Source organism: Diplotaxodon limnothrissa, linkage group LG20 (assembly GCF_057381915.1).
Source record: "Diplotaxodon limnothrissa isolate DT_005_m linkage group LG20, D_limnothrissa_male_GT1.1, whole genome shotgun sequence".
Classification (NCBI taxonomy): domain Eukaryota; kingdom Metazoa; phylum Chordata; class Actinopteri; order Cichliformes; family Cichlidae; genus Diplotaxodon; species Diplotaxodon limnothrissa.
In genome coordinates, this window is record NC_140615.1 from 13,974,181 (window position 1) to 13,994,169 (window position 19,989).

At 40.0% G+C, this 19,989-nt stretch overlaps 1 protein-coding gene across 1 annotated transcript; it reads left to right on the plus strand.

Annotated features, from left to right (window-relative positions):
* Positions 1 to 15,290: 15,290 nt before the first annotated feature.
* szrd1 (SUZ RNA binding domain containing 1) lies at positions 15,291 to 19,912 on the plus strand. The gene is made up of 4 exons (XM_085344310.1): positions 15,291 to 15,396; positions 16,610 to 16,659; positions 16,885 to 17,148; positions 17,870 to 19,912. The coding sequence occupies exons 1-4, from the start codon at positions 15,349 to 15,351 to the stop codon at positions 17,979 to 17,981; spliced, it is 474 nt and encodes a 157-aa protein (XP_085200436.1). The 5' UTR covers positions 15,291 to 15,348; the 3' UTR covers positions 17,982 to 19,912.
* The last annotated feature ends 77 nt before the right edge of the window (positions 19,913 to 19,989 follow it).

A 19,989-nucleotide genomic window follows, 5' to 3' on the forward strand; every position in this document is an offset into this window, starting at 1 on the left:
AACAGTTTCTTACAAAATGAAACAATTGTCTTTACACTGCAGTCCTTGTCACTGTTAGATGTAACGCTGGCTCTGGAAAGGCTGCAGACAGCTCTGTCACCTTTGTGACATGTGGTGTCACCAGCTGCTAACTTTTCATCTGTCAGCGATGAACCTCACACACACACACACTGAACAGCTTTGGAAAATTAGAGCAATCCTCAGCCATTATGTTGTGACAGGGACATCAGCGCCTAATGAACTTAATGACTGATGAAAAATCACACAAGCAGCTCATAATTGCATAATTGGGAATGTAATGGCAGAAGCCCGCAGGCCACTTGAATATTTTCAACATGCTAATGGAAGTATGTTGAGCACAAAGTAAACAAAAACAACAACTTCTCTGATCTTATCAATTAAACGGCCTCCTTCGCTGTCACCTCATGATTCGCTGATTGAACAATCACGTTTCTCAGTTGGGTATAAGAAGAGCTGCTTGCAGTCGTAGCTGTGTGTGCAGTTTGGACTTGAGCAGCATCCTGCTGGCACAGCTGGCTGTGGTCCGTATCATCAAAGTCATGGTTAACATATGTTGAATGACAGAGCTGCCACAGTGAAGAGGCATTTTTAGTAATAACATCACCGTCATGCATTTAGGATGTCAAACTGTTTCACAGTTTAAGGTTTGTATAATAAAACAGAGATGCCCTGATTTATGCTGGGACACCAATGGTTGGTTTTCATTGTTATACGAGACTGCCACCTGGTGGTGAAGGAGCTTCAGCTTCAGTTAAATATTACAGCTGGAAAGAGGTAATCTATCTTCACTGTGGTTTTACATAAATGGGCTTCATGTTGCACCAATCTCCATAAAGTGAGGCGTCATACTAAGAATAGTTGTCTTGCTCTGATTTGTCCATGTTGTGGCTGCTTTGATCATTGCCAGAGCCCAGGTACAGTTCTACAGGATGATGCACTATGTTGTGTCTTGGTGAAACTGTGCTGTTTGTGAGCACTGTGTCTCTATTCTCTTACCCAGATCCAGTCTCTGGCACAGTGAGCCCAGCCCCTGCAATACAGCCAGCTGCAGTTTGTAGGCCAGGGTGTGTGTGTAGACAGGCCCAGCCTTGGCGCTGATTGGAGCCTGCCGTGCCAGAGAGGCGCTCAGCTTGGGCAGAACCTCTTTAGAAACCCTCCTCCTCACAAAGTCCCCACATGTTTCACCCAGCACGCACAGCACCTGGCATGTAATGCACAAAAATGTAATGTACAAAAGCAGCAAGCTGTCAAAATTCAATAAAACCTTCCCATTGTATCCTCCTGGATGAATTGTAGTATTTACAAAACTTGGATATATCCAAAAGCTGCATGTTGCTGATGAAACAATTTCCCAGCAGCAGCTCTGAGTGAATAAATGACTGTTTACAGACTTAACGTGTCTGTATTTGTCAGTTCATCAATGAAAATATGAATAACGAATTTAAAAATATTCCAGCTGATGACAGGAGCTGACGAGTAGCCTAATTTACACCGACAAGTTGAATCAGCTGACACTTGCACCAAAGATCACAAAAAACTATCAGCTTCATTTATCACAAAGTCCTACTTTGTGATTCTCTGAGACAGTTTGAAAAGCAGCCTCTAAGAAGGCATCCACACAGTGATCTTTCTGTGCTGATAGAAGAAATGTTAGTTTAAAGAGTCTTCACATTACAACCCAAAAAAGAAAATAACAGAACTATTTCTGAATGAAATAAGCCTGTTGTTGGGCACCATCTTTCATTCTTTCACTACTAAGAGTTTAAAACTAAAGACGACTTGAATAATTTTGACTCACTTAATGAAAAGAGAGGTTTGTTTTATTTACCCTGAAGGCTCTGAGGACTGCTAATGGGTCATCAGCTGTGAGTCTCTGCAGGAGTGCTGGCCAGCAATGAAATGCTGGTTACACCAGTTTTGCAGTGAGGTTCAGATTTCTATGAATCTTAATTACAATGATCCATCTCCTCTACACTCTGAATCTAAAATAATCACCACTACAACCTATAGCTTATATTCCACTGGCCCTTAGACAGACCTATTACCTTGGTCTTCAGTGTTATAATCATCCTCTATTCCAATGCTCTCTGCCAGTTCTTTCTGTTTGCAGTAATTCAGCAGGAATTGGCGAATGCTGAGGTCTTCCTGGTCACTGGAGCGTTGCCTGTAGCTGTCAGACTTACTGGTCCTGCTACAAGTGGAAGGAAACCACCTCGCTAAAGGAAAAACAAGACAACAATATGAACATAGGTTTGGTTACAATAAAATAAGTCAGCTGATCAAATCAGTGTGACACAGACACTGATGTTTTTTGGAAAGAGCCATTAGTGACATTTAATTTACACATTTTTACTGTGGGGGCTTGTAAAACTGCAAACACCTATAGTGCCGCTGTATAAGTATTATTATGAATATTAATTCTACAGCAGAAAACAACTCAGCATTTAAACCATCACGATGTATTAAATGTTTCCAAAGATACTGATAATTTGATAACGAGCAAATTATACATCCTGAAATGTACCCCTTGGTAGAAACTTTGAAAGGCACTGCAGAAAACATAAAGTTAAGCAACATTAAAAAAAATTGGCAGAGCATGCCACAAGTTACATTTTCTTCCTTGTCCTCTTTGACTCCCAGCATATGTGAGACTCAAGCTGACATCACTGTTGAAATCTTACCCAGTGCCTTCATGAGCGCGTGCAGCACGGAGCAGAAAAGAGCAGCTGTGCGCTCGTAGCTGAGATCCAGAGCCGTCAGCACATCCTGAACGATGTCCCCGACCAGCGGCAGCATGCTGCAGTCAGAGTGAGTCAACATAACTGTCAACACCCGTGGAGCCTGGGCAACAAGACAGGATTATAATGAAGTACAGTACAAGCTCAGGGCAGCACAAAGCAGACAAAGGAGGAAATCAGGTAAACCCTCCAGCAGTCATTTCTGTGTCCATTTTGGGTTAAAAACACAACTACCTGTGGATGCTGGCTGATTCTCTGAAAGTTGAGTGAAATGTCATTAAGCAGGTAGTCAGAGTTCTCATTGATCAGTTCCTTGAGGGAAGCGTATCCACAGGCCTTACTGATGTCCCACATGGAGCTCAGTCCCGCCTGGCTGACCAGCAGCGTCTCCTCACCAGCTTTCTCCAGCACAGGATACAGCGAGGTCATCAACAAGGGACGGAAATCGCGGCCCAGCGCCTGAGCACAGCAGGTGATGCCCTCGAGTTGGATGGATAGCTGCCAGATGTTGGTGTTGAGCTGGTGGATCGTGGATGTTGATGATGAAGGAATCACTTGGAGAGAGCTTGTATTTGAGTTGCCGGCATCACTGTTGGATATGGAGAGGAGTCTGGATGGACTGAGCAGCTACGCAAGGAGACAAAACACATGTTAATGCACTGCTTTCTAACCACTTTTGCACATGCACTGCAGACCTGAGGTTTTCTAGATATTATCCATGCACGTGAGAACGCAAATGTCTGACACAGTTAGATCAGACATTAAACAGCTTTTAGCCTTCCTGCAAAAACAAAAACCACTTGAATACAAGAGCAGTAATAATAATAATAATAAAAATAATAATGACTGAATTTTAAAAAGTTTCAATTTGTTCAGTAGCCCATTGAACGGCAGAAATTAGGTTTTCTTTTCGGAAGTAAGTAAAAGGAAAAAACAAACATGAGTACGAACTTCTCTGTGAACGTACCCTGAATGATGATATGTGATGAGCTTGAACTTGATTGGCTAACAGAAACTAATTTAGCTAGCTTAGGAACATGTAGTGTGGCAAGATAGATGCACTTAAACGTTTTAGGTAATTTAAGCCAAATTGACACCAAATTTCAACTTTGTGAGCTGACAGTTTCGGGATTTCTGTGTTTTAGATTACAAAAATAAAAGAAAAAGATCTACAGATTCAGGTTTTTACTTACCTGTGGTTTGGTCGTCACTATGGACATCACTGGCATTGATTTAATACACCCCCCAATCTTTACCGAGTACCATACATTGCCTCACATCACAGTTCTTGTGTTTCCTTTTCAAAAATTTTGTTGTGCTCAGAGAAATCAAATATATCAAATTTGCATGGCTTTCTTCGGCCTGTCAAGTGGCGCAGAGAACCCTGGCCAGCCCCTGGCAGCCTGAACCACAGACGGGCACCAGTTTGGTTCTCACTCAGTCGCTCATGCTGTAGGTTCTCCCTGATAGGGGGATTTCTGGGTTGTCTTCCCCCCTAAGGAATCCCAATTTTTTTTCTTTTCTTTTTTTGGGTGCTGGGGCCCTGTGTTTATGAAGCTGGGATTCGTGGGACGTCTTTCTTGTCATGGCTACCAAGAAAAACATCAGCTTGGGGGAGAGCGTAGCGCTAAGCACACACTCATTCATGGATCATCACATTGCCATTAGCAGTCCACACACCAGTGAAGATGAAGAAGACAACACTACTTAGGTGTCTTTTCATTTCATTGTTCACTCTGAAAACTACACTGTTACTCTAGAACTGCTTGATGCACCAAACCAAAGTTTTCAGCCACAGCTTATGATCCAACATCTGTGTTCTCAAATGTATTTCCTCAGATTGAAGCTGGCTGGGTGAAAGAAAACAACTTGCCCTATCTCTTTCTTCTTCTTCTTTTTTTTTTATAATCCCCACATTATTGCTCGCTCATTTTCTTCTGCTTAACCAAAACAAGTGGCAGCAACCTAAGCAGGGTATTTCAGTCAAATTCTCCCCTCTAACTTTACGTAATCTTTAGCTGATACAGGAAATACAAAGCAGTTGAGTCAACTGGCATTTCCAAAAGTACCCATGCCCACTTCAAAGCTATAATTTTCGACATTGCTGCATAATCTGTCCACTATACTAGAGCTGCTATTCCTACTGTTTTATTTCATGATCGCAGATGTTAAAAGTCAAGATCATAAGTATTCTAACCAAGTTCATCATGTAGATTATTAAGTGAATTACTGGGCACATGCATACTTCATGGACATTGAACAAACCCCAGTATTTTTCATAAAGCTCCACTCCAGGAAAAATAGCAGGCAACAAGATTCACTTTTTACTTTTTACGTTTTGTTAAGAGTGATTGTGGTGCTACCAATTATTACCTGTAGCAATAATTGAAGCGAGTCCTTTGTCTCCCAGGAAAGTGCCCACTCTTCACCACCGAAAACGGAATGGGGAAAAAATTAAGTTCCCCTCAAAGACAAAGCATAACAAAACGTGTCTTAATTTCTCCCACAGTCAAAGCACATGCCTGTTTGCTTGATGACTCATTTGGAAAACTCCAAAACACAAACTTAACAATGTGGTGTATGCTGTACAGTGCAGCGAGGAGTGCCCAGAACTCTACATTGGAGAGACCAAAAAGCCACTTCACAAGCGCATGGCACAACATAGAAAAGCCACCTCCACGGGACAAGACTCAGCGGTCCATCTGCATCTAAAGGACAAAGGTCACTCTTTCGAGGATGCCAGTGTTCACATTTTGGACAGAGAGGACAGATGGTTTGAAAGAGGAGTGAAAGAAGCCATCTATGCCCACTGTGAGCGACCATCTTTGAACAGAGGCGGTGGTTTACGATACAAACTGTCTGTCATCTATAATCCAGTTTTGAGATCCCTTCCCAGACGCTTTAACACCCACTCACACCCTGGGCCATCTGACCTCAGGAAATCACATGATAGGGTGGGGCCAGGTGTCCCAATGTGCTCACCCAAATCCCTGGCTGATTGTGACCCACACCCGCTTTCACACCTTGGCTCATGTGATTAGGTAGAGGATCATCAGGGGGTCCTTTGTCCCTCCTTTGGGGGGATACTCCCCCACTGTTCCCCGTGTATACCGCTTGAAGTATGCACACATTAAACACACACAGCGAGCGAGCAAGAGAGCCCGAGCGTGCACTTTAAATATAGGAATTTTGTATTGCTTCTACTAGCCCGTCATGTAGCGCAAGGTAATAACAGGCGGGCTCTTAGCAGAGTCGAAACAGAGATTTCATAGGTTTGATCCCTCGGTGTGCCTATATCTGTAACTTCTCTGCTAAGGGGAACCTGGGTGCGCTAAACTTCCGGGAACCCGACCATTTAACCAGTAAAGTAAATATTGCAAAAAAAGATAATTAGATTACTGTTACTTTCCTGTAAGCATGCTGCATTACTGTGTTGCTAAACCGTGATTTTGTTTGCGAGAGTGTCTCATGACAATGACGTAAACGAGTGCCACGTTCGTGGCAACAGCTGTGTGCAGATCAACAACAGATAATATATCGAGTGCGGGAGAGAATATGACAGCGTTTAAAGTGTGGAAGTACTGACCTTAGTTTTTAACTAAGTAACTAATTACTTTTAAAAATAATTAATCAGTAAAGTAACGCAATTACTTTTTGGGGGAAGTAATCAGTAATTAGTTACTGATCAAGTAACCTGTCCAACACTGGTCATGTTAGCACATTACCTTCAACAGGTGGTGAGGCTGAATAAAGAGGCACACACTCGTTTCACTGCAGGGTCCCTTCATTCGTCACATAATCCATGTCGGGCAAAGTGTAAATCCCGAGGCTAAAATCACTTTTTTAAATTGCAATTTAAAAAATGGGTTTTGAAATGAGGTTTTTCAAAAACATTTTTAAAATCACTTTTTTAAAAATTGGAATTCAAAAAGGAATTTACAAATTTATTCTACAATTTATTACTTAATTACAGAATTCTTTATTTCAATGCGTGTGGCTCTTGTGGTCCTCCATAAAGGTAAGGGAAATATTTTCACTATAATTATTATATAATTATTAGCTTAAAAAAAATCCAGACTTTACAAAGGGAAATAAGGTCCAGCTACAGTGGGGCAAAAAAGTATTTAGTCAGCCACCGATTGTGCAAGTTCCCCCACTTAAAATGATGACAGAGGTCAGTAATTTGCACCAGAGGTACACTTCAACTGTGAGAGACAGAATGTGGGAAAAAAAATCCATGAATTCACATGGTAGGATTTGTAAAGAATTTATTTGTAAATCAGGGTGGAAAATAAGTATTGCACAAGACTTGCAGGAAGTTTCAGAAAGGTTTACGCTTCTTGATCTGTTGGATTGTTGAAAGGGCAGGTCGGAGGTATACGTACTGTAGATGTCTTTCTTTGGTCACCTCAAACAAGGAAAATCTCTGGCTCTCACAGACCTGTAACGTCTTCTGTAAGAAGCTTTTCTGTCCCCCACTCGTTACCTGTATGAATGGCACCTGTTTGAACCCATCATCTGTATAAAAGACACCTGTCCACAGCCTCAAACAGTCAGACTCCAAACTCCGCCATGGCCAAGACCAAAGAGCTTTCGAAGGACACCAGGAAAAGTATTGTAGACCTGCACCAGACTGGGAAGAGAGAATCTACAATAGGCAAGCAGCTTGGTGTGAAAAAATCAACTGTGGGAGCAATCATCAGAAAATGGAAGACATACAAGACCACTGATAATCTCCCTCGATCTGGGGCTCCACGCAAGATCTCATCCCGTGGGGTCAAAATGATCATGAGAACGGTGAGCAAAGATCCCAGAACCACACGGGGGGACCTGGTGAATGACCTGCAGAGAGCTGGGACCAAAGTAACAAAGGTCACCATCAGTAACACACTACAACGGCAGGGAATCAAATCCCGCAGTGCCAGACGTGTTCCGCTGCTGAAGCCAGTGCATGTCCAGGCCCGTCTGAAGTTTGCCAGAGAGCACATGGATGATACAGCAGAGGATTGGGAGAATGTCATGTGGTCAGATGAAACCAAAGTAGAACTTTTTGGTATAAACTCAACTCGTCGTGTTTGGAGGAAGAAGAATACTGAGTTGCATCCCAAGAACACCATACCTACTGTGAAACATGGGGGTGGAAACATCATGCTATGGGGCTGTTTTTCTGCCAAGGGGACAGGACGACTGATCCGTGTTAAGGACAGAATGAATGGGGCCATGTATCGTGAGATTTTGAGCCACAACCTCCTTCCAGTATTTAGTATTTATTTATTTATTGTCATTGTCAAGAACAATGAAATTGCGTTTGGGGCTTCCATACAACCCAAAAAAAAGAAGAAAATAATAAATACCCCTTAAAACCCAAGTGTACATATTTAACCCAGTGTGACTCCAATGCAATAAGACAATCCTTAGCAATAATGTTCGTAGAAATTCAGACAAAGACCTGAGAAACATGACAAAATACAACAATGCAACCCATTCAATATTATTGTACTGTGAGATATGATATCAGATATGATAGTTATCTATTTAAGAAAGAGGGGGGGCAGGAGGGGAAAGAGAATAAAGATATGATGCACCAATGCAGACCAGTTCATTGCTATTAAGAAGTTGGATATGGTTATTGTCCATCAGTGAGAACTTTGAAGATGAAACGAGGCTGGGTCTTCCAACATGACAATGATCCAAAACACACCGCCCGGGCAACAAAGGAGTGGCTCCGTAAGAAGCATTTGAAAGTCCTGGAGTGGCCTAGCCAGTCTCCAGACCTCAACCCCATAGAAAATCTGTGGCGGGAGTTGAAAGTCCGTGTTGCTCGGCGACAGCCCCAAAACATCACTGCTCTCGAGAAGATCTGCATGGAGGAATGGGCCAAAATACCAGCTACTGTGTGTGCAAACCTGGTAAAGACCTATAGTAAAAGTTTGACCTCTGTTATTGCCAACAAAGGTTATGTTACAAAGTATTGAGTTGTATTTTTGTTATTGACCAAATACTTATTTTCCACCCTGATTTACAAATAAATTCTTTACAAATCCTACCATGTGAATTCATGGATTTTTTTTTCACATTCTGTCTCTCACAGTTGAAGTGTACCTCTGGTGCAAATTACTGACCTCTGTCATCATTTTAGGTGGGGGAACTTGCACAATCGGTGGCTGACTAAATACTTTTTTGCCCCACTGTAAGTAGAATTCACAGTATTCTTGGCTATGTGGTATGAATTCTAACCAATCAGACTTCCTGTGCTGTGTTTTAACTGGGCCGCACAAGACAGACTCTTAGCGGAATTTCCGCAGAGGCACAGAAATAACGTGGTTCACAAGACTTTATTTCAATAAAGCACAGAATTGTCAAAAAAACAAAAAGTGTCCTCTCTAAACTAAGGTTTTCGCAATAAAACAACGAAACAAGGACGATAACCGAGAACTTTTGTAGAGTTATGAAACAACAATAATCTGCTACAAAGGCTAGAAAAGAAAAGCTGAGATTTAAGAAAAATGCTCCCTTAATCTCATTTTTAAAATATTAGGATATACACTGTAGAGAAAGCTCCTTCCTTGTTGGCTACAATCATCACTTCATTTAAAAATAAAGAACTACACAGTGAACAAAGTTTGCTTAATCAAAAAAATGACTGCATAGACTTGTAGTCAGTCATTTGACAAAGTTTTGCAACCTCAAGTTGCCAAAAAACTACTGTAGGTTGTTCCCTGTCACAGCAGGTAGCTCTGCATGTTTGATTTGGAAGAGTTTTACACTCAGTGTCCTTCTGACATAACCCCAAAGTTATCTGCTGCTGGAATCCAACTAGCAATTCTTTATTAAGCAGACACGTTAACCACTACATCTCTGGAGGCATACAACAAAGCTGGGAAGATTTAGTGAGTTTCATTCACTATCGTGTGTAACAGTGAACCCAGAAGAATCTCTCTGCTGGGCTCAAAGCTCGTAGAGCCATCTCAAATCAGCAAAGGCCTTTAGTGTGACCATGTCTGATTTTCATAAGAATTTTAAGGTTTGTAAATTGGTTAAGTTTGGACATACATGATCGCTGTGAAATTTAAGCTCAATGTATAAAATACTTTTAAAGATTTAAAAAACAAATTCTCCATCAATCCACTTAAATCAAAGGTAAAAGCCTGAAAAAGAAAATAAATTCTTAGTTACAACATTTGATGTGTTGTTATTCCACTGTTTTAAATTTAAAAAAAAAAAAACATTTTAAATGAGTTGCAATTGAAATCTTATGTTATTGACATTTTATTGACATTGGCCAAGCTTTTTTTATTGTGGTTTTGGGTGACAAAATTTGTGTTATATTTGAGTTCTTTATCCATTCATTCATCCCTGTCATTATTATCAGTTTTCCACGTTATTTTTTTAGCGCTTTTACTGCACAAAGGCCTAATTCACATCTGAGATAAATCATTTCAAATTACTGAAGTTGAGAGGAATGCACTACAAAAGCAACTGATCTTTAAACCGTGCTTCTTTCTCTCATAGAGATGCAAAGAAAATGTGAGTAAGAGAAGTAAGGAGACCTGTTAGTAGTGATGCCCGCTCAAAGCTGACGCTCCGGCTTGTGCGTCCAAAAAAACAACAACACACTGTATTCTGTGGTTTATAAGGAAATGAATCATTCGTGGGGTTTGATCATTCCACTGATCATTTTATTGAGAGATATGGAGCCAGCGAGGAAGGGAGGAGGTGGTTGATTTTAGTCATTCGAGTGGGTTTGCTAGGTTTCTGTTCTTGTTGTTTGCTTTTTGTTTTGTGTGGGGGGCTTTTTTTTTATCTGTAAATGTGAAAATGTAAAATGTTTTAACAAAACAAAAATCTGCTTTTCATAGTACAAATATCATTTAAAAACTTTAGAAAGACTTCCATTTGACTCTTTAAATTTTAATAAAAATAATATATATATTTTATTTAAAAAAAAAATCTTAAAATGTTATTCAACAAAATGTGCAGCAATTTAATGTGTTTAGTCTTTTTAGGTGATAGCCTGTGGGACCCAGGTAGACCGTTTACCTGCATCTCTACCGACTTGCATTGCAGTGTATCTGCACTCCAGCTTCTTCTGTTTTAAATTAATAAAACCAAACAGGTTAATCCTAAATGCAGCATGTTTTTACTTTACAAGTTCATAAGCATTTTCCCTTTCCCCTGGTCAAAAATATGTATAAGAAAATTGGCCTAATATAATCTTATTTATAAACATACCTGTCTCATGATTAATTGTATAAGTACATGGAGGCAGGACCTCACAGCAGAACCATATTCCATAATGTGTATCATATGTATCTTTCATCTATTGTATTTACCAACATCAAATAGTCACAAGCAAAGAAAGACCACACCATGACACATGTTTAAATAAGAAAAGTTTATAGTTTAAATTTATTAATGAAACAAATAGACATATTTTTTTCCCCATTTTCAAAGCAAGACAAGCGTGACCCAATATTAGACAGAATTGGGAACTCCAGTGGAGTGGTCACTGGTCAGTCATAATGAAGCCATTTAATTTTTAGATTCAAGCTGTTCTTCATATTTGTGGCCACTAGATGTCACCAGAGATCACTGTGTTGAACGTTGAAGTAATGAGCGGCTTTTTTAAACACAAGCTTCGCTTGGCCATGATGCTACAAACACCAGAGGGTGCTGTTATTCCAACCCCATCAAACTGGATCACTAATGCTCTCTGCAGTGCAGCCAAGGAAAAGGCAACAAAAGACAACAAATCGAGTTTTCTCTGGCACAGGGGAGTATCATGACCATCACCATTAACATTTTTATTTCATCTGTAGTCTACTATCTGCACAGGATGTGCAGGATGAAACCGGAGACTATAATGAACCACACCAGGTTTTATAACTGAGAAAGAGACATATAATGAGGTGAAAAAAGAAGAGCAAGATTACAGCCAAAGCATTTATGACAGACTGACATGTACTATGGCCAAGGTCTCATACCAAGCAGGAGGCAGGGCTTTTGATCTCAGGCTTGGATTTAAAAGTGCCTGAGAGCAGAGATTCCTAAGCAAGGAGGTGACTGTTTGAGACTCCTACAGGTGAGAAAGATCTTTATATAAACATTAGCATATGAAGTGAAAACTGATTTTTGAACATTTGGCAATCTCCTGTGTAGAATATTACATCAGTTAGTGGTAATAATCAAACAGATTTGCACACAAATCTCAAAATTATGATCAAGATTATGACCTAAAAGTCTTTTATGGACACTTGATATTGTGTTATATACACCAAGACAACTCTCTCTGAACTCGCTGTTTCAGAGCACAGTGAACCTGTACAGGGAAGCAGTGAGTGAGCAGTGATTCCAGTAGATCAGTCTCTGAAAGGAAGGAGAAGTTTTCACATGGAGTCCAACGGTACCCCCAGCGTGCAATACGACCGCTGGAATGAGGAAAATATCAATATGAACGTGGAGGCTTCACAGCCTGTTCTGCGAAGGTGAGACTTGAAATGATGCATGACATTAAAGTTGCATATTTCCTAGTGGTATAGAGAAGCAAAGCTACAATGCACTGAATAGAAACAGAACTACACACATGAGATAAAACATAAAAATATAATGTATAGGTTTGATGGGGGGCATTGCAAATTCAGTTTCAAATTCAGCATTATACAAAAAATATACCCACAAGTATTGTTTTAACCTTTTAAGCCTGGACCACTAAATAATTGATTCTTCCTCCCTTTCTCTGCCATTCACAGGATCTACAACAGAATGTGCACCGGCAACATTGGAATAGCAGTGAAGGTTGCAGGAGCTGTAGCTGCACTGGTGACTGTTTACATTATAGGATACGTGACTGGATACCACATCCATCGATGCCCGTAGAATGAAGGAAGCCATCACAAGATAAAAGTGCATGGACAAACCATGAATTTATACAATGTTAACAGTGAAAATCTTTGTGTTGAACAGAATTCAAATCAACTCTGTAGCTCTCAGCTGTATTTTAAAATGCAATTGTGTCTGAATGTTTCTTGCCAAATTCATTCATTCAAAGGAAATTCACTCTTAACTGACATCAAGCACTGACAGCATTTTCTGAACTCTAGACAGCCTTTTCCTTTTTTGCTGCACACTGATTTCATTAGGCTTTCCAGCCCGTAATTAGTTTTCCAGCATTATGTAGCAAAGACATACTGATTTGTACATTCAACGGTATTTGCAGCTCCTAGATGAGTGTTCCACTTTTCAGAAATGCATCTAAACACAATCATCAGTTAAACTGTGCAGGACTGGCTGATTGCACAGCTTCTTAAAAAGGAGTGACTGCAGCAGTTGACTTGTTATAGTTTGTGAAACACTCTCCACAAACATTCACCAGCAACTACACAGGAATTTAATGTCCCAGTTATTAGTGCATTACAATTATCTTAAAAAGCAGAAAAAGCAGCAATGATGAATTATCCTTATTATGGAGACTTTTAACACTCATGTAGCACATAAAATTCTGCTTTTAAAAAGAGAAATTAAGTTAATCAAAACTAACTGTGGCATCCTTGACTGATGCTTAGGTTAGAAATACAACAGCATCTAATGTAGTATTTCTGAATGAATCTGAATAATGTCTAACTAAACTCAGTTTGCTGGACGTTTCACTGCAGCTCCTTTATAATCATTCCTTCTTCTAATGCTCTGCTTTGAGAACTCACTTTTTGTTTCAAATAAATCCAACTTTTACTTTCATACAGTGTCTGTTGTTTATTTCATGCATTCGATTACCCTCTGGAAAACCTGCTCCAGATATTTACCATAGTCATATCTTTGTGTTTATTACGCCTGAAATATTAAACTATAAGGGCATCTAATCTTTCACTGACATTTTGACATTAACCTATTTGTAACATGAGAACAAAGTGGACAGGCTGTTTGGACTAGGAAATGACATGAAAGATTTGAAAGTGCACATTTAATGCTCTACATTTTTATTCTTTTACTCTGCCTTATCTATAGGGTAGCTTTTGTATGGTTCACTTTTCCATACGTTCATCCGTTTCTACCATTTATACAGTAGAAAAACTGATGGATGGATGGTTTAAATATAATCTTTATGTATCCTATAATTGCCCTCAGTGAGCTTCCAAACAACATCCACTGTTTTAGCTCCTGTCCCTTTAAGGCCATCTTTTCTTAAAAGCAGCTATTCTCTGATTGGCTGCTATAACAGAAGGCGGCTGTGCTCACAGCCACAGCTGTGTGCCAATCCTTCCTCAAAGATCCCAGGTAAACGAAAAAACAAACAAACACTTGACTTTTAGTTCTGTGTTTATTTCAAAGTGTTGCACTCAGATCGCCTTCATGTCTTTATTCAGAACACTAATATCCTACAAGTATTGAATCTACAAAAATGTCTCCACTGAAATGAGATGTAGGACATATTCTACCTAATATGTACAGTATAATCTGCTGTTTACAAAAATAAATGAGTAAAATGTAAAAAAAAAAAAAAAAAAGACAGCAGCACATTTCTGTTGCATTGTAAAACAGAAATATATCTGGCTGCAATGGGGCACATACTGCCACTATAACTGACATGCACATCAGTGAGTTTATTGAGTTCATGTTCTTTTTGTCCAGGTTAGCTCCGGTGGTTCCGGTGTAAATCACTTTAAGAGCAATTTAAAAGTCTTTCTTATCTATGAACAAAACTGTGATAATGAGGAAGGAGATGTAACTCCGGTAGCAATAAAGATCTCTGGATAACAAGTACAGTACAATAATTTAACAGCTTGCTGTGTCATCAATCAGTCTGACTTTCTACTACAAATGACAGTGGGTCTTCTTTATTTTATGCAATTAAAGAAGCGATCATCACTGAGAAAATATATGCTTATATATAAATATATAAGGTCTGATTATAAACATGAGCTCTAATCCAGCAAATTTTGCTGCCATATATGACAAAAAAGGACTCGAAGCTGAGGAAATTATTCTCTCAATTCAAGAACACTGATGACTTTTTCTTAGACATCTTCTTAGCACGGAGAAGGAATACAGATGGAAAAATAATGAATGAATTCATGATTTCTGAGGCTCACTAAATAGCGAGCCATATTATTTGTGCAGCCACATGGACGTTTTTACCTCGCTTTCTAATGTAAAATTTAAACCACAGATGTTAATGCAAGGGCATAAAAAGTACATGTCATTTTATGACAAAGATGTCATGTAGCACAACTGGTTAAAAATACTGACATCTGTATATGGGGTTTGGCTAAGAAATTTCACTAGAATACGCAAATGTCCTCCGAGTTCTGTCTTTATACTGTCTCTGAAAACGGTGCGCCTTTTGTTATCATAAAGCTGTTAACAATGAAGAAGTCACTGTTTTGTTGAACACAGTTCACATAACTTTACGCATAATATAAATGCTCTGTTTACCGAGACTGTACTGAAATGTAGTGTGGCCTTAAAAAAAAAAATCAGCGTCAAACTCTGGGGAAATCCGTGATCGTGACGTCACTGTGTGAAGGCAGCCGGGAGGCGGACCTGAAGGAGGACGGTTCACCTAACTCTACAGCGTGTCTGAGCAAAATGTAACATGGATGAGGAGATCGCTGAAAGTTGGGAAGAAGCTGCTGATAGTGGGGTAAATAACAAATGTCTCAATGTAGCTTCGGTTAAAGACACATGTGCTTCTAGGCGATTCTTTTTAACGAAGGGGTTAGCTTTAAGAAGTTCCCATAACGCTGTTCAACGTTAACGGGTCTTACGGGCCAACAATGTGGCTAAAGCTAATGTTAGCTGTAAGAAACTTGGCGAACAAGTAGCAATAGCTTGACACTGAACCAGGCTTAACGCGGACTTTGCCAAGCAAACGACTGAAGCTGTTTGGAATAATTTCGCGTTGAATGTCGTTAATGTGCTAGATTTTTAGCTAACGTTGGCGAGCTAAGCACTATGGCTTCTGACGGAATTCCAATTGAAATGCTAAGGTTCAAGTTGGCTAATGTAATGCTAAGCTAGCCATTTACTGCTCGCGTAGAAAATGTGTCAAAATAAAGTCAGTTTATTTGTCGGCAGGTATAGGCACTTCGCAGAAGAGCACCAGAGTCCATATTCCTATCTAAATTTGCCTCATATTCATTTCGGCATACATTTTTAAAGCTTAAAACATCTTGGAAAAAATGACATCCCCGCGGTAACGTCAGAGCCAAAGCAGCCCGTGGATGGCGACAAGTCAATTTAAGGAGGAAATTTGTCAGAAAGTGAATATAAGCTTCTTTAAATAGGTACCGCTACGTTGATGTTCATTGTCGTGGGGCCTGATTGAAAGTGGTTGTATTGTTCAGCGTGTTCTCCCCCTCTCCTCACAAGGCCAGGCTGTTGCTCGACTATTTCGGCCATGTTGTCAACTAGTTCCCGGTTTGATATCTAGTTATGTCACCCAACTGGTCAGTTGGTATCACTCAGCTAACAGTAGGTAGCTGTAGTCACGGTAGTTTGGCAAACGCTCGTTAGCTGGTGACGTCACGAACGTGGCTCTTGGTTGGGGTTGGCCGGAACTTCAGAAGCTCCTCAGGTTGAACTTGCGGGTTGATTTAACGTATCTTGCTGGGGGTTCGCCGGTACCTCTGCTAACATCTACATTTAGTTTTCGTTGGCAACATCAGGCGGCTAATGTTAGCAGGCGGAACACTCACTCTGTTATGACTTGGCAGCTGCTGTGCACATGTATAAATAGCTTGTAACTGAATCCCAACTTCAATCCACTTTCCCACTTATTGCCTGCTGAACTTCTTCCTATCTTGAAAGTTTCATTTGTTTATATGTATCCCCATGCATGCTGGTTTTCCACACAGGAAATGGAAAAACGGTTGGAAGAGAAGCTAAGGATCAGCCAGAAAGAAAAGTAAGGATTTTAAAGGTTGAAGAAAAATGTTATTTGTGTTCTTATGCTTCTTGCTGTTCCCACTATACTTGTACCATTTATAGCAATACCTGCTTTTGTTAATACAACTTTTTTTAAAGACTTTAATTCTATCCTCTAAACTTATTAGCACTCATTTGTAGCGGCCTCTTCCCATCTGTCATGTAAGTAAATTTACATGGACGGCCTCTGTTGTTTTGCTTCCAGGGATTCCAGCAATTCTTCAAGATCTCTGAAGAAAACCATGGTAATACAGGACGACTCCTTACCAGCTGCACCTCCACCCCAGATACGCATTTTGAAGCGGCCTGCGAGTAACGGTTCTCTGACCTCGGGCCCGAATCAGAACAGGCCTACACCGCAGGTCAAATCCCTGGCCCAGAGAGAAGCAGAGTATGCCGAGGCCAGGAAGAGAATACTGGGCAGCGCTTGCCCAGAGGAGACGCCACAGGATAAGCCCAACATAGACAGGTAATACTCATCAAATATAACTGAGGCGTTTTAATCACAGCCTAACAAAATGCTTGCTTACTTTAGGGAGCTTAGCAGTCATTTGACAGAACAGCAACCTATGCACAGGCACAAGTATGAAGTTTGTGTTTCAGTCTAAAATGCAAGGGAGTCTCTTATCACAATTTCAAAACGGGGTTGTTTTTATTTACAGTTTTGATTTGACACTTGTAATCTATACTCTTGGATAAACAGGAGCTTTGAGGACACGGTTACTAGGATGGGTGGACTTCATGTCCTCCCGCTCTGAAGATTACGGCTAATTAATATATCTTTTGGTTTTGGTTGAAACTTACACTGATCACAGAAAGCTTCCTAATCCTTTGCATTACTTAATGTGACATTATTTGAATAAAAAAGAGGAAGTTCTATTCATTTGATTTGGGTTTTGCCAGAATCAGTGTTAATGCAACCAAAGTGCAGTGGTGTAAAAGTTGAAAGTTTGTTTTTTAAAGACAAAACTGTAAAATCGTGTGCTGGTACTTGTCTCTCGTGACACGACAGGAATCCTTTAAGTAGGACAGTTCTGGAGTAGGACGTCCATTCAAAACAAAAACTATGACTGAACGTTGCCAACTGGCAGTGAGTTGTGTGCAGTTTGTGTCAAGCTGTTGGCATATGGAAAAGACTGCTGTCTCTAATTTATTCCTGTTTCTTTTTTTCTTTTTTTTTTTCATGCCAGACCAGGGCACAATAACTCTACACTGCCTTCAGAGGACACCAGATCAAACAGTCACACTGTCCGGCAGCCAACCGGCCCAGACGGCACCCAAGGGTTCCGACAGCACAGATAAGTGCACCTAGAGGGCCCCCCAGCCCCTGAGGGAGAGAGATAAAGGGTCTCTTGAGAGCAAATGCAGTACTGTATTCTTAAAAACGTCTTCCTTCAGTTCCCTACGTACACGGGGATCTATAAGTAAAGCATCCTTGCTGTCGGCCTCTTTCACAGCCGTCTAGGACCGACAGGGAGCGAGGAACTCCAGGAAGAAGTCCAATGAAAACATGCTCTCATCTCTCCCCACTTCAATCTGTTTGGCACTGTGATTATGGACATTTTCTGGACTCACTGTGATGTTCCCCTTTAAGAAAAGCCCCTCACCTCCATCTGTCTCCCCTCCGGTTCTAAGTGGCTTCGTCAGAGGATGCCAAAAGGACAAACAGAAAGACTTAAACAGAGGAGGAAAAATGAGGGGCCATGTTAAAATGAGATGAGCTGGTACTTGTGCAGCAGCTTTCTCCCAGCAATAAGACGTCACCTTTTTGTGTTTTTAATTTTCAGTTGTTGGCTCACTAAATTTTAATCTCATCTTTCTCTCGCTTGTCTTTATCAAATCTAGGGTTGTTCTGATATCTAACAGGTAAAAGTATGTCTCTCTCACACACACATACACCGCAAGAATCTGTTTAGAGCAGCTTTTTATATTGAGTTTGTTTTTTAAAATAAACATAGCATTTGCTGTTTTTAAGAAATAGGAAGTATGTTTTCCACCTTTATTTGGTGGCAAAATCTGACAATATTACATGTTGGGTTCTTTGTATGGTTTAAACACCTGGAACTGCAGCTGGTGTCTAAAATGCACACACTGCTAATGAGTACTTGACTGAGATTTTAGATTTATCAGGACACAACCTAATATGTAAATTGCCATTTGTTTCTTAAAACAGGGGTTAGGATTTATGTGGAAGTTGTATATCTGACAAGGTATGTTTACGTTTTTTTTTTTTTTTTTTGTTTTTTTAAAGCTTTCTGGCTGTCTTCCTTAGACTGTCATTTCATTTCTATTTAAAAGTAAAGGCAAAAAAGATGAGATGTTGGATTGAAGTCCATTTTAAGTAGCTTTCCTGCAGTTTTTTCTTTAAGAAGAGGGCAGCAATGTCAGAGCAGTATTTTTTAACTAAAAAAGAACCAAAAGCCCTTTTTTTAAAATCAAAAACTAATAAAACAACCTAAAAATCATTATTTGAAGGTGATGTTGGCAGCAATTTAAAGAAGGGTCAGATGGTGAATTTACTGCTGTACCTCTCGAGCCTCACTGTCTTAACTCCACCTTGTTGGCGGCGTGCTTCTTTTCTTCATACACCCCACTGAAGTACAGCATGTAGGAACTCAGGTCAAGTGAATGAGGCTGAATGAATGAATAAGATTGTATTTTTCCAGCAGGGTTGATTGCTCATACAGCTAATGTCCGTATTTAAGCTTGGGTTGGCACTTAGAAACCGTGCTCTATAAATTGCAATGTAACTGAAATGATGTCTATGCCCCAAGGTGTATGAATGTTGGGTGTGTTTTGTTTTTTTTCCCACCGTCAGCATTTTAGTCACAAGAATGGTGAGTGATGGTCCACTGCTTAAATGGAGCAGCTAGCTGCGATCCAGAGAGCAGTTGCCTGTGTGGCTTTCAAAGACCATTGTGTTCAATAGATTTATTTTTTTTTTATTTTTTTGGAAACAGAGGAGATTTCAAAGCCATATTAAATGGTGTGACATAAACACAAAAAGTTCTTACAGTGGTTGAATTCAGCTTGTGCCTCCTGTATCACATCTTTACTTCCTGGGTTTTTTTTTGGTTGTGTTACTGTATTTCAAGAAACTGAGGGTGAGTTCACAGTACTGGTAAGCGATTTTTTGTTCAGGAATTCTAACGACAGAGCAGGAGACGGGTTTAGCCAAGTGCGAACACAAACTGCCTGTAAATACTTTAATAAAATGATTTGGGAAAAAAAAATGTTTACGTTCAGTGCTTTGCATTGGAAAACACATTAAATTCATGGAAATAACTTGTTAAAAAAAAAACGCAGCTTA

Excerpts from the sequence above, each read along its gene's own strand:
- szrd1 (XM_085344310.1), top strand. The coding sequence starts at position 15,349 with ATGGATGAGGAGATCGCTGAAAGTTGGGAAGAAGCTGCTGATAGTGGG. Across the intron at positions 16,660-16,884 it reads AGGATCAGCCAGAAAGAAAA|GGATTCCAGCAATTCTTCAA; the intron begins GTAAGGATTTTA and ends TTTTGCTTCCAG. Across the intron at positions 17,149-17,869 it reads GATAAGCCCAACATAGACAG|ACCAGGGCACAATAACTCTA; the intron begins GTAATACTCATC and ends TTTTCATGCCAG.